Raw genomic sequence first — 14229 nt, 5'->3', positions numbered from 1 at the left:
TTTTTTTTTTTTTTTGAGCAACACATATACTTCAGTACAAATCTCAGCTACCGATAATTTCCACCTTTTCCCCGAGCATGTGAGATGTTTCCTGACTATGGTAGTGCTACTTCAAATCCCTGGGCCTAGAGAGCGAATGTGAGGAGGATTAGAGGGGTAATGCCAGCTGATGAGAGGGAGAGGGTCGCAGTGGTTTGCCACTCTACACGGATTAGCTCTGAAAACAACTTCACAGCTCAAAACTATGTCAATCAAGGACACATAATTTAGTCAACCTGAAAAGGTCCCTTCATGAATCACCATTCTTCTACATCAAATATGCTCTTATTGTTCGGTGGCTTTCTGCGGTACAAAACTAATAAATAAACAAATGTGTCATTACTGTGAAAATGCAGTCCTGGTGTTTAGGTGAAAAAAATGCTGTCTGTTAAATTTTAATCACTATTTCTAGCAGGAGACCAATTTCTGCTCTTTTCAGTGTTTTTTTTTTTTGGTTTGTTTTGTTTTGTTTTCTATGAAGCATTTCTAAGTTCAAAATATAAAATAGGCTGGTCAACACAGGGGTTAGAGTGATCAAACTGGATATTTTGTGTTTGTCGCTAAAGTGGGGTTACCACCAAGGGGGGGTGGGAGGGGCAAGGGCAGTGACAGCTGTCATGATACGCACCCACTTCAGACACAAACGGTGCATAAATTAGCTGGACTCAGTTAGCATAACTAATAAAGTTTCTGTTTGCATGGGTGCATCTCAAAGTAAAATATCGTTGAAAAATTAATTGATGTCAACCATCTATTTTAAACATAAAAATCCAGAAATTATAGATGGAGAACACAAAAGGTTTGTCTCAAGATTAGAATAATACATAGGACTAATAAAACAACATTATTTATAATGCAGGAATGTTATTTTAAAGCCACGAAAAGGCCAACACTATCATGGGAAAGACTACTGACTTGGCAATCATTGACAATCCCCACAAGGAGTGTTAGCCACAAAAGATCATTACTAAATCAATCTATCTATCTATCTATCTATCTATCTATCTATCTATCTATCTATCTATCTATCTATCTATCTATCTATCTAGCTATCATATTAATTTAAAATCCTTATTAGTGGTTTCTTGCATTGTTAATATTTTCTGAGAAGCCAGTTTGTTAAGTCATAATAATCATAGCTAACACAACAAACTGCCTAAATATATCACCCTATTGATACAGTTTAGTGATATTTCAATAATACAAGTTTCACTTTTGGATTTGCATAAAATAAGTGATCATTTGAATGATCTAATTTGCTGAGATAGACTTGTGTGTGTGTGTGTAACTGAGGCATTTGCCAACTTATTCTGACTGAATTAAAGTTCTAGCTGGTCCCCCCAGGCAGAATTTAGCAGTCGCAAACTCTGCATATATATCGGGCCGCACCAATGCCCGTTATGAGTTTAATCAGTGGGTCAAGTCTAATGAGAGGGCCTCAGGTGATGAAAAGTTTCGTGTCCAGATGGTGGCACAGTTTAACCAAGTGCATTTAATGTGCAGCGTTTCATTAAAGTAGGGCAAAATCACTGCAAAGCAGATAATTGCGCAGAAAATGAGAGAAGAGGCGGGGTGTCGGGGTGTTGCGTGGCCTGAGTTGAGCTCGGATAGACCGAGGGATATTCAACACACCTCGTTTGTCTTGAATCTTAACAGTGAGCTCCAGGAAAGGCTCCGTCTCCCTATCCAGCCTCCGGGTTACTGTTATATCTCCACTGTCGCGGCCCACGGTGACCGGAGAGCTTTCTGACTCCGGGTAAATGAGCTCGTAGGCAGCTGACTGAAACCTGGTGGGATTTAGGCTCATTAGGACTGAGCCGACGCCGGCGTCCTCAGACACGTTGAGGGAGAGCACGGTGCTGGACTCGAGGAGCGCCCTCGGCGACCGTCCTGCCCTCTCTGGACCGACTAAATCAGCGGAACGCGTCATCCATCGCTGTGGTGAAACAGTAACTAACACAGCTTTGCTGGCCAAAGGAGGCCAGCCGTGATCTCGCACGTACAGATAAAATGTAATGGGAGAAAGGAGACCCAGGATAGAGTCGACGAGCAAAACTTCCCCCGTTTTCGGGACAACATAGAAACTGCCATTTTTTGGTACGGAGGCGAACGTCAACTCTGCGTTCCTCCCGCTGTCCTCGTCGACAGCCTCCAGTCTGTAAACAACAGTACGGAGCGCGGTGGTGTCGTCTAAACTTATATGAACACTGTCTGCGCTCACTAGGGTCGGTTCGTGGTCGTTGGTGTCCAACACGTCCACTTTCACCAACGCAACCTCGAAGACGGCAGATTCCGACGCGCACGTCTGGCAGCACAACCCGACGCTCAGCAGGTATTCTGAGCGTGACTCTCTGTCTAAAACCCGGGAAGTTTTCAGCAGCACATTTCCCCGCTTGTGGTGGGCGAAGACGTGGAAATCCTCACTGCCATTTCCAAACAATTTAAAGTGCATTCCGGAGACTGGGCACCATTTTTGCGCGTCGATGCGCTTCACCGTAATGCTGAGTCCGTTCACTTTGGACGCCGCTGGCGAGTTCTCAAAAACGTGTCCGTGAAAGAAAGGCAATCGAGCCTGTGTTTTATATCCAGCTGCCGGCATTAGAAGGCAACACAGCAAAACACCCCAAATCATGTTGGTGGCAAGTTATGCACCTCCAAACGTTGGGGGGTGGGGGGGACACCTGACGAGAAAATCCTCAAAAAACAAAAGGAAAACACTTGAGAAACATTTCCTTCATAGTTATCCGCGGTGCGATCCGTGCAGGTCAGCCCTCTGAACTTTAAATCTTTGCAGCCAGGGAGATCCCTGCCTTGGCTCCATGAAGGATCTGCGTGCAGGCAGACGGTCCAGTGCGCTGCAGGCAGTTTCCCGTTCTGGTATCCAGCGTTCAGCACCAGAGAACCGGACAGCGCCAAGCGCGGGGGCGTGTCGGCGCACGGGGACGGAGCGCCTAGTCGGTGAACCCCACCCTGTGCGCTGGTCAGTAGGGTCTTTCCCTCAAATCTCAGCACAGGGACTGAGCCGTTGCACGCACGGCATGCGTCTTTGCAGCTGCGTACCACATACGCTCTCTCTCTCAGCATAAAGAATTCTTGTTATAAGGAAAGGGGGGACAAAAAAAATCTCTGATAAGCTTCCCGTCCGCATGAGGACCGCTGAAGATATGCGCTCTTTCTCCACCCTGCGCTGCGTGCAACTATTAAAGTATCCAAATGCTGATTACGCGGCGCGTCTTTAATTCTGCACGAGTCGCTGAAAGGTGAATTACTCATGCACAGCACTCATCTTCTCCCTTAGGGACTGAACTCATGACCTAATGTTCCCAGGTCTTATATGGATTTAAGGTTACTATTCCTTTAACCTGCAGTGCATTGCTCGAGCCACATCACAAGTACTTTTAATTTGTAACCCACAAGAAACAAAAGGAACTACAGTGTGCGCCTGAGTTTATATGCATAGGCAGAGATTTGGGTTGTTAAACTATGCAAACACGATGACTTAAGGCAGCCTACGCTAAATAGCTCCATATGTCTCTGCAGCCAGAATGTGTGCATCAGAGTTCAAATTAACAGCGTCAATGTGCGTGCTCTTCCTTTCCTTTCTCACTTTGCAGGCGAGCCAAGTACAGGGAGCAAAAATAAATAAATAAATAAATAATCTGTAGGTGGTAACGTCTAATTCCCACTTAGTGTAAACTTCCAATTCCCCATAGCTGTCTTCCAGCCAGCATGTGTATGGGCCCCATATGAATTTTGCTCAGGTTGAATACTAGGGTCCACAATGAGATTCTTTGTATGAGGGAACATTTAATTGGCCAATACAGAGGAAACCCTTCTGGGTTCTTCTTTTTACTTGCAATTGTCATAGATGAAAGATGTATAATTAACTCAGGAGGTTTATGCAACCTGTGGACAATCCCTTTTGGGGCTCATTTATCATCTCATTTCATTTGCATAGGGGCTCTGTAGAAAGCTTGAAACCGAATAGAATAAACCCTAAGGAACATTAAATAGTCAACAAGGCAAGAAAGTAAAGGCAAAAGAGAATGTGATATCAACTCAGCCATTTTTTTTTTTACCAGAGCTGTGTCTGAATCACAACTTGCATCCATCTGCATGGACCCCATTTTTAACTAGATTTGCCCTCCATCAACTGTACATTGTCCAACCTGTTGCCCCTGCTTGGGCCAATTTTCACCCAATTTCCTCTGCATGAACCCCGTATCCTGACTGGGCTCCTACTGAGTTTCATTCAGAAGATAAGAAATAGACATATAGGATGTTGTCTATTTTCTATATGAACCCGTACGTGTCCCACTTTCTAACCAATACAGAAGCTGTTGTACTATATCAAACCCGTAGAGACAATTAATTTGGAACCATTTGATAACAAATTGACAGCTGGGGATATGATGTAACCTGTGGACAATAATTCTTCGGTCCCATGTTTTTAATCTATTTCCTTTCAATATGATCCTCATATGTAGATGACAGCTGGGTTGTAAGTCCAGCTTACATATGCTAAATATTAAACACATTGAAGAGTTCTGCTTTGTCAGAAGAAAAAGTAAATTAAAGGCAACAGAACATGTCATATCAACCATTTTCCATATAGATCAGTACTTCAATGTATTGAGAGTGAGAGGCCGGGCAATGCTTCTGTACTCATAAAAAAACATCTGAATAAAAAATTCATCAAAGCGGCTGCTGAAAGATCCTTATCAATTCAAAAGCACCAGCCATCATTGCACTTTAAGCCAAATCTTTTCAGAAACTGATTTTTTCTTCTTCTTTTTTTTTTTTTTTTAGGAAATAACTCTGACAGCTCGACATTAAGCCTGCAGATAATTCAGAATCAGAGCTTGGAGCTGAAACACAAACCTCATATCGGTTGATTGTTGTACTCTTTTATATGTCGCAAGCTCCAGGCTGTGTCATCCGGACAGCCATCCCAGCCATCCCTTCTGGCTCCTTTAGGTAATATCAGACCTGAGGAGAAAGTAGTTATCTCAGAAACATTGCCATTAAAAGAATCAAACACTTCACGTGACACGGGGACTGTTGGCGGGAAATGACCTCATGCAAAATTGCTTGCATGTCAAAAGAGAGGACCTCAAGTGATCTCGCTCCTGCTCTGTAACTTCTTTGAACATTTAAAGTGCTTCATGAATGCAAATCAAATCCTATCTCTTATCATGTTGTCTCTCACGGCAAGATTCAGTGTGACTGTCAGTGCTAGAGATATATATATATATATATATATATATATATATATATATATATATATATATATATATATATATATATATATATATATATATATATATATATATATATATATATATATATATATATGGTCGTCACACGGCATGGACAGGGGTGTGTAGATAGAGTTTAGTTGAGGTTTCTCTGTCTGCTACTAAGATGAAACACTAGCTAGCTTAAACCACATAAAAATAACAAAGCTGTAATGAATGTTGAAGAAAAAAAAAATCATGAAGCAGCCTCATCAACTCTCTGAAGGATAACTGGGAGCTTCAGGGCATTAAAGAGAGGAGAAAAACACACACCAAAGAAAGCAGTCAATGAACATTAGAAAGCTTCATGCTTATTTAATGAATAATTGACCAAGTCTATCCCCCTTTATCCAAACTGATGCAAAGACAGCTTCTGAAAGCAACGACTTAAACCTTATAACATTTAGAACAAAGCACCTCTGTTATTAGTGGCGAATGAAACGAAGGACTGCTCTCAAAGTGGGCTACATTGTGTCATTTTTGCTCTGTTAGACACAGGTTATCAATTATTCCTTTTTATTGGAAAGGAGGCTTAACTATTACAAAATCGTATAAAGGTAATTTTAACAAAGTTTGAAGCCCAGTAAGGTTATCTTTTTTTTTTTTTTTGCAACAGACCCAGTAGTGTTTTTCCTTTTCTTTTCTTTCTTTTTTTTTTTTTGTTAAATCATAAAAATAGACCGTTATGCTGATGTCAAGGAATAATAGACTGTGAAAGGCAGGTTTATTAGGGAATGAAAGAACGATTAGAATGGATGACTAGGCACGTATAGCTTTAAGGTTGCCATTTATGAGTGAACCTTTGGAGAGAGCACTCAAAGCAACCTTGTACCCCACAATTTTCTCAAAGTGCCATTTCTGGAAACACCACAACACCCCACAGGAAAGGGAGCTCTGTGTACTGTAGCATTCATGGGCCCCCAGGACATTTTACCTCCTCAAAACCTGAAGGCAGAAAGCAGTTAAAGGGGCTGGATAAATATAAAGACATCTCCCTCATGTATTAGGTACAGCAGCTAATTAGATTTGATCTATGATCCCCTTAAGGCAGCTACCACCTAACATTAGCTGTGGAAACCATAGCTGCTTATTAAAGGCAGTATTAAGTATAAAGCAACGTGTGCAACCAGGTTGGAAATTTACTTTCACTCATCATGTTGCAGAATAGCAAAGTACCGTATGCAGTGCCTTGTAAAAGTATTAATTGCTCCTGAACCTTTCACACTTTATTGCAATATTAACAGAAACGACAAAGTATTTTATTAGGCCTCTATGTGACCGAGCGACACAAAGTAGCGCATAATGGTGAAGCGCAAGGGAAGTAGAAAAAAATAATTTTGTCTATTTGCCAAGCTTTAAAACGTGTCACAGATCACATTTCACTTCATCATCTGAAAATAGAAATAGTGTGGCACAACTGCAAACCTGCCAAGATACAGCAAACCATCTAAACGGAGAGCCTGGGCAAGGACAACATTGATCAGAGAAAAAGCCAGTAGGCCCTGCAATACTGGATATGTTGCAGATATCCACAGCTTAGGTAGGAAAATCTGGAGATGGAAAAAGTTTTAGTAGTGCACACCAAAAATGAGTCAAGAAGAGAGCCATTGTTGATAACTAGCCTGCAGAAATCATGTCTGGAATTTGCAACAAGATATGAAGAGAAACAACAACATACAGAAGAAAGCCAGAGCTAAAATGGATTGGTTTAAATCTTATTCATATGTAAAAATGACCTAGTCAAAGTCCAGATCTAAATCCAATTAAGAATTTGTGGCAAAATATAAAAACTGCTTTTCACAGATGCTCTCCCTCCCATCTGGCAGAACTTAAGCTATCTAAGAAGAATGGCTAAAATGTAACCTTTCTCGATATTCAAAGCGCATGCAGATAACCAAAAATACAAAAAAAAAATGTGTAAAAATGTTTCTCGGCTGCCTGGGATCGCCTTGGGATTCCAGCAGAAAAACCGGCCAATGTAGCTGGGGATAGCTGCTGCTCCGGCAACCAAACCCCAGATTAAGCGGGAGATGGTGAATGGGTGTCTTTAATATTTTAATGTAAATTGAAAAAAAAAAAAAAACTCCACACAGTATTTGATGTTTCTGAATTGAACATTTCAAAGAGCTTCAGTAAACAGGAACCATATCAGGCACTTAAAGCAAAAAAGGGAAAAGGCAAAGTTTCAGTCAAGATTAATGAATAGGCTGTTCTTTAGAAATAGAACCTCAGGAGCCGTGACTTGTTGGAAATTCACTTTTACTCTCTAAGCTGTGATTAGCAAAGCCTGTGATTAAAGAACTAAATTTGGAAAACAGCTTTTTGCTACCCTAAACCATGGAAATCAAAACATAAAAAATAAAAATCGACACATCTCAGTTCTACGTCATCATCTGCTTAACAAAGCAGAGTTGGTGTTTTGTGTATTTTTATTTTTTATTTTGCAGGAGCTAGTGTTAGCATTTTTTGAATCATGGTTCAGTCAGAGCATAACCTTGGATGAAGAAAAAATAAATAAATCAGCTCTTTTTTCTGAGTTAATTAGCCTATCAGGTCTAAGCCATTAATTGGGCTGTCATTTTTCTACCAGTTCCAAGGTAATCAACTAACAGTGTAAATTCAACCATGTGCCTTTTATGAAGCTGACAGGATCGTGGCAGATGCGTTAGGGTGGAAGTGAATAAGATAATATAGTGTGAAAAACAGCAAGATGCATCTCTGAGTAAAGTAGACTGACAGTTTCCATGCACATGAAAGTCACGGAGCATTTTTCTAACACATGGCTCTCAAACTGTGGTACAAAAACCATTAGTCCTTGGGCAGCCTTTGATGGTACTCAAAAGAAATGTGCATATTAATTATTTGCAAGGTAAACAAAAGTAGACTGACGATGTAGTGGAGAACAGGCTGGTGACTATATGTGCTACGATGCATCCATGTCTGATGTGTGAATTAGGAATCTGGGACACAAACACCCAAGCAAACTGTGTTGCTAGTCCAAGTTAGAAAAATATTTGGATCGCAATTGATGTGATTGATGTACAAGCTAACTGTTCTTAGCAACACAATGTAATAACAGCCCATCCCTCTGGATTTTATAAAATCAAAAACATTGTCACACATACAGATAAACAGTATTTTCTTGCAGCTGTCACTTAGTCACAAGGTGGCCGTACTGAATTTTGAGTTTGGAATCAATAATATGCACTTTCCCACCACCATCCCAGTTCCTCTGACCACTCTGAGGCCCAAAGCACTTTCCAAAAAGCAGATTAAAGTTTGTGTTTTAGGTCGGGTCTCAACCCGCTGGGTTTGCATGAACGGCAAGTGAAATCAAGAACAGATGAAACGAGATATTTACATACAATGTACAAAACGTTACCTGGACACAACCTATTTTTCTCAATGTCAGACACAAAATTGACTAGATTAAATTAGTTAAGGTTTTCTACATTACTTCTATTTGCCAAATGCTACAATAGTAGAAATGATTTGATCATTTTCTGAAGTTCACAAGTTTACTCTGCCTTTGAACACTTTGAGAAACCTCAGATAATGATGTAATAGCTTTGTAAGCTTCAGACATGAGTTAAATGGTGTCACACCTGGCAATACAATTTAAGGCGTCATATCATGAGAAAATCACAAGACATCAGCCAATTGTTGACCTCATTAAGTTTGGGTTGGCCCTTTGGTACAACTCTCAGGTGTCTGAAGATCCCTGGCCCATCTGTTCAAATAACTACATGTAAATATTAGCGTAATGGGAATGTCCAGCCATCATATACCAGATATGAGACAGAGATCCCAGAACATAAATTAAAACCTTGGGAAGGTGGTTGCTGAAGCTTCATTATCCACAGGTAACTGAGTCTCCTACCAACATGAACTGAAAGCCACCAAGGGAAATAAGCTGTTGCTCCAAAAGCAACATTAAAAGCTAGGCTGCTGTTTGCTAATACACACAAGGACAGAGACAGAAATGTTGCAGTTTGATGAAAATAATGGAAATTTGGCCATAAAACTATTTCTACATTTAGAAGAAAAAGATCAACTTCCCAGGGTAAGAACACCATTCAAACTGTGAAGTGGTCCCAGCATCATGATGCAGTGGTCAGATGTGTACTTCACACAGTAGATGGCATTATGGATAAAAAAAATCTAATATTACGTGGAAATACTGAAGTGGCATCTCAAGACATCGCGCACTAAGTTAAACCTTCTGCGCAAAATGGGTCTTTCAGATGGACAGTGACTCTACATGTACAGCCAAATTAGTTATTTGAGGACAAATAATATTTCCTTTGAAGAGGCTAACAGAAACCCCTGATCTAACACCAATAAAAAAAAGTTATGGGCTGAAAATGTGTGTGGAAGAAAGGCACCTTGCAAACCTGACTCATTTACTCTATCAGGAAAGCTTTAATCTGGTTTCATGTCAGACACTGGGGGGAAAAAAAGGTAGTGTGTCTTATTATAGAGTATGTAAACATTTGGTTTAAAACTTCTAACTTGTCCATTTATACTGAGAAAACATTTTACTGCATTATTTCCCAGTTCATCGGGTGGTAATTGGACACTTAGTAAAATGTTGTACTAAAATGGTACTTGTCATGGAAAGTGTAAGAACCACTATTTTAACTAACTTAAAATCCGAAGAAACCCTCGTGACACATTGTTTCTTGTTATTAAAACATTTCTCTGCTGCTTTTAAGACATGCCTATTGTGATTTGCCAGAAGGGATAAATCTACTTTATACCATCATTCTTTCGATCTTAGTTCCCCACTTTTTAAAAATCGAAACTATGTTTTTATTATATTTTTTTCAAGGTAACACTACTGAGTGGCCTTTTGATGCAAGTTTTTTAAAAGGGATTCATGCGCAAACGTCACCTATTAAATCTGGTTTCTTTTCCCAGATAACGCAAGTCAGAGTTCATTGTTACTGCCACGAAGGGAGAAACACTTTAGTTATGTGAGCGGTTATCAAAGACAGGACTTTCAGTAGTTTCTGAAAAATAAATGGAACATTTATGAGAATTTCGCTTCAGATTTTAGCATTTCTGCTAATAAACAGTACAATTTTAGCCCCAGCTGCGTGGTGGCCTAGTTTTGGCAGCAAATGAACCGCTTGCAGTTTTAAGAAGTGATGTTTTGCTCTTAGGAAGTACAAAAAAAACAGCACTTTGGTGACATTTTGGTAAATCGGTGATTCTTGAGAATAGGGACAAAACAGGTCCTATGTATAAAGCACAAAATTTGAATAAAATATACACAAAATATAATTTTTTCAAATATCTGACTCAACTAACCTGGGTCATGTGAGCACAACAATTTATATTTTCCAGGTATTTGCTGAATATTTTTTATTTTAAACATTGTAGTTGGTGGATGATGCCTGTAAAAGCCCTTGTCCAGGAGCAGAACTCAATACATTATAATAGTTTAAAATAATTAAAGAAATACTAAAATTATATATTATGACAATTAAGTATAAGTAGTCATATAAATAATTATAAAAGTATCGATAAATTGAATTAAAAATAATTTTTAGATATTTTCCAACTCCATTGAAATTTGTCCCTAGTTTTTGTCAACACCGTCAGACATTAAAAGAATGTAAATAAAATCAGGCATTATTGGGGGGCACCAGAACTTCTGAGGACCCCATGACCTCTTCCTTTCTCTTCCTTAGCTAAGAGGGCTAGTTAGCTCTGGTTAGCTTAAGTTATTCTTTAGTTTTTTCTTCTGTTTTATTCCTAAGTTGCTTGTCACAACCATGATGTGTCAACACCATAACTGACAATTTACAAAACTTTGATGAAATTTTGCGAAATAAAAGCTTAATTTTGGTATGATGTAAAGATTTCATGGACCTGAGAAGCTACAATATGACCTCCTTCAGAATAACATCATATAAATTGAGGTAGTTTGGCATTTCGTCAACTCCGTCAGATGTCAACTCCATCAGAGTTTTTCTGACTCTTTCAGTGAAATTGTTGTCAAATCTCACTTAAATGTGCAATTAATTCATTTTAATGCATTTTACATGAATTGCATTACTTCACATGTATCAAGTTTTTCATTTTACTCACTAGTTTGTCACCACCTTCAGTTCTGTGTCAACTCCGTCATGCACTGTCAACTCCGTCAGATGGACTTTTTGTTGTTTTTGGTTTTAAATATTTCTTTTGTTTCTTGAGAAGCATTTGTCTGTAAAATAAGTAAAATATCACTAATAGGGTCATTAAAAATTATTTTTTATTTATTTTTGTCAGATGGTGATGACAACGTTCTAGGTCAGGTCGATTAAAAATGTAATTTAAAAAAAAATGTTGCAACTGGGAGCCTGCGCCTTAGCATCTTTATATTTCCTAAACATTATTTGTCATATTTGCATACATAAGGTTGAGAAATAACAAAAAAAAATTGTGGGAAAATTAAAACCCATTTTGTCCCTATTCTCAAGAATCACTGAAATATATTCAGTTTACACTTCTGTTTTTTTTTCCACAAATGCAGAAAATTTCCCCTATTACATCTGTATCATTTGAACCTACCTTGTAATCTTTGACGTCAAACACCAGTAAGGTTCACATTAATGATCCAAAATCAGCGTTCGACCAGTTTAACCTCGCCGGAGGGCCTCCGGCGCCCCCACTCGTCTGTTTAAATTATTGCATACTCATAAACGTCGTTGCAGCCTTGACAAGGAAAAATACGGTCATATATTTTGAAGTTAAAAAGCTGGAAAAGTATCATTAATGTAGTGAGTAAATAACAACTAAAAAAATTGCTGATTAACTTCTGCATAAATATTTACAGTAAAGAGGGCTCTTGAGGAAATAAAACTCTAATTAATCTACACATCTGAAAAAACCTGAGTAGGAAACGAAGAACTTCAAAAGGCAAGGGAAATAGTTGGAGCACATTGCACATTTAAATATACATCCTAATTAATCCATGTTCTTAATAACTGCTGCTCCACATTTCAGCAACCACAAACAAACAAATGTGCATAATTTAAAAACCGTCACACTCTAATGAAGAATAATTTTAATAATTTTGCAGCAAAAACAATGCAGCCGTTGTTCAGTAAAAACCCAGTTTAATAGCAGAATATATTGACAGTACAGTACAGCAATATAAACACTGCCATAACGCTTCTATTTTTACATGAAATTACACAATTGCTGTCCAGCTTACGAAACAAATCAGTAATACCCGGACAGCAACGACGAGGAACGAGACAGGCTCACAGAGCACTGTGTCACCCACTTTCCACTGACAGGTGGCCGTGGTCACTGAGAAATGCACACACAGAAGTATTAATAGTAGGAGCATTCAGCTGTGTAATGTGTAGCACACTGGGACCACTGGGAAAAACTGGGCTGAAGCGGAGATGCACAGCAACACAGCTCACCAAACCAAAAAAAATAAAAATAAAAATGACAACAAAAAGAAAATAAATGGATTACTTTGTACGAACGCAATACATACATGACATGAAATTACTTAACATACTTCAAAGTCTCTTTATTTGTCAACTGGCTTTCATTGGCCACCTTTTGTCCTTCTTGTCCGTCGTGCCTCAGTCTACGGGTGCTTCAGTTTGTGTTCGAGGGCTTCCCTCTGCTTGAATTACCGAAGGATCCTGGGAGCCGACCGATCGTCGGTCACCGTCTTGCGCAGCTTCACCCCGCGGCGAATGGTTTTTAGCATATCCACGTCCTCCTGGGTAACAGACGCTGTCACCTGGGGTGCATGCTGAGCCGTGTCCCCCGACAGCAAGCTGGGGAACGGGTACTGACCTTCACCCAGGGCGTGAGCGCTGGCTGCCAGCTCTCCTATCTTCTCAACCAGGCTGTGACGATTGGCAGCAAGCTGAGGGTCTTCCTCGGCTGCGTGGGCGGCCATGCCGGGGGCCTGCTGGGCGTAAGCAGCCTTCTCCACCACTCCTCCTCCTCCTCCTCCTCCTCCTCCTCCTCCATAGCCCCAACTTGTATCAGGAAGACTCATCCGCTTGGGAGAGGCCCTCATGTAGTCTCCAGCGGACGGGTCATCACTGTACAGAAACTCCTCACCACCCAGGTGGTGTGGGGATGGGCTAGCAGACCCCGGAGAGTCTGGCACTGTGGGAGTTCTGACTGGAACGATGGGGGGTCGGATGGGGATGGGACCAGACGTGGATGGTGTGCGTCTCACTCCAGTTTTGGAGGACGGCGTCCTGCGGATGGTGGCCGTCCCAGAGGAAATGACTCCCGGGTTGCTTCCTCCAGCGCCGTTAGGAGTCCCCTGCAGGCTCTTACCTGCAGGCAGACCTGCTGTGCTCGCAGGCCGCTTGGTTTGAATCATGCGGCGGTAGCTCTGAGCAATGTTGCTGTGGCGTGGGATGGTGGAGGACTTGTCAAAGTCTGGCTGCCCCTCGTTGTCAGCATCCCCATTGAGTGAATAGCACTCATAATCAGAACCTAGAAAGAGAGAATGAGTCATGTGGATTTTTATTTTGTTTTTTTTTCATACACTGAATGATAACATTTCTGACAAGTGTTATTTTGATGGATTCATCTGCAGCTCATTTATTGTATTATAGTTCACAGTAACTACACTGAGACTCGGGGAAATTTGTTTCACAGGCTACAGGGTAATTAGGAAATTACTATGCTGGGAAGTATTTAAACCCCTTGAACTTCTTCACATTTAGTTGCCAAACCTGCATTTCCTTGCAGTTTTTTCACGTTAAACACAAAGTAGAGCATATGATGAAGTGAAAGTAAAATGTACATGTGTTTTTAATTTTTCCTTTTTTTCTTTTTTTTTTTTTTTTTTATAAAAATCTGAAAAGTTCAGCTTAATTTTTTAGTCAACACCCAAGAGTCAATACTTTGCAGC

At 40.1% G+C, this 14229-nt stretch overlaps 2 protein-coding genes across 5 annotated transcripts in view; both read right to left on the bottom strand.

Annotated features, from left to right (window-relative positions):
* Positions 1-2676, bottom strand: part of LOC106918857 (neural-cadherin-like) — a 98528-nt gene extending 95852 nt beyond the window's left edge. Inside the window, exon 1 of the mRNA XM_088006383.1 lies at positions 1672-2676. Coding sequence (XP_087862509.1) covers positions 1672-2671 — 1000 coding nt within the window. The 5' untranslated portion in view covers positions 2672-2676. The remainder of the gene's footprint in view (positions 1-1671) is intronic.
* Positions 2677-12425: 9749 nt separating this feature from the next.
* Positions 12426-14229, bottom strand: part of mtss1la (MTSS I-BAR domain containing 2a) — a 34980-nt gene continuing 33176 nt past the window's right edge. For all 4 annotated transcript variants that reach the window (XM_014966911.2, XM_088006379.1, XM_088006380.1 and 1 more), the window contains one exon: positions 12426-13808. In XM_014966911.2, coding sequence (XP_014822397.2) covers positions 12979-13808 — 830 coding nt within the window. In that variant the 3' untranslated portion in view covers positions 12426-12978. The remainder of the gene's footprint in view (positions 13809-14229) is intronic.

This window comes from Poecilia mexicana, unplaced genomic scaffold, assembly GCF_051168715.1.
Source record: "Poecilia mexicana isolate PSO_F unplaced genomic scaffold, ASM5116871v1 scaffold_6, whole genome shotgun sequence".
NCBI lineage: Eukaryota > Metazoa > Chordata > Actinopteri > Cyprinodontiformes > Poeciliidae > Poecilia > Poecilia mexicana.
This window is presented reverse-complemented; position numbering and strand designations above follow the sequence as displayed.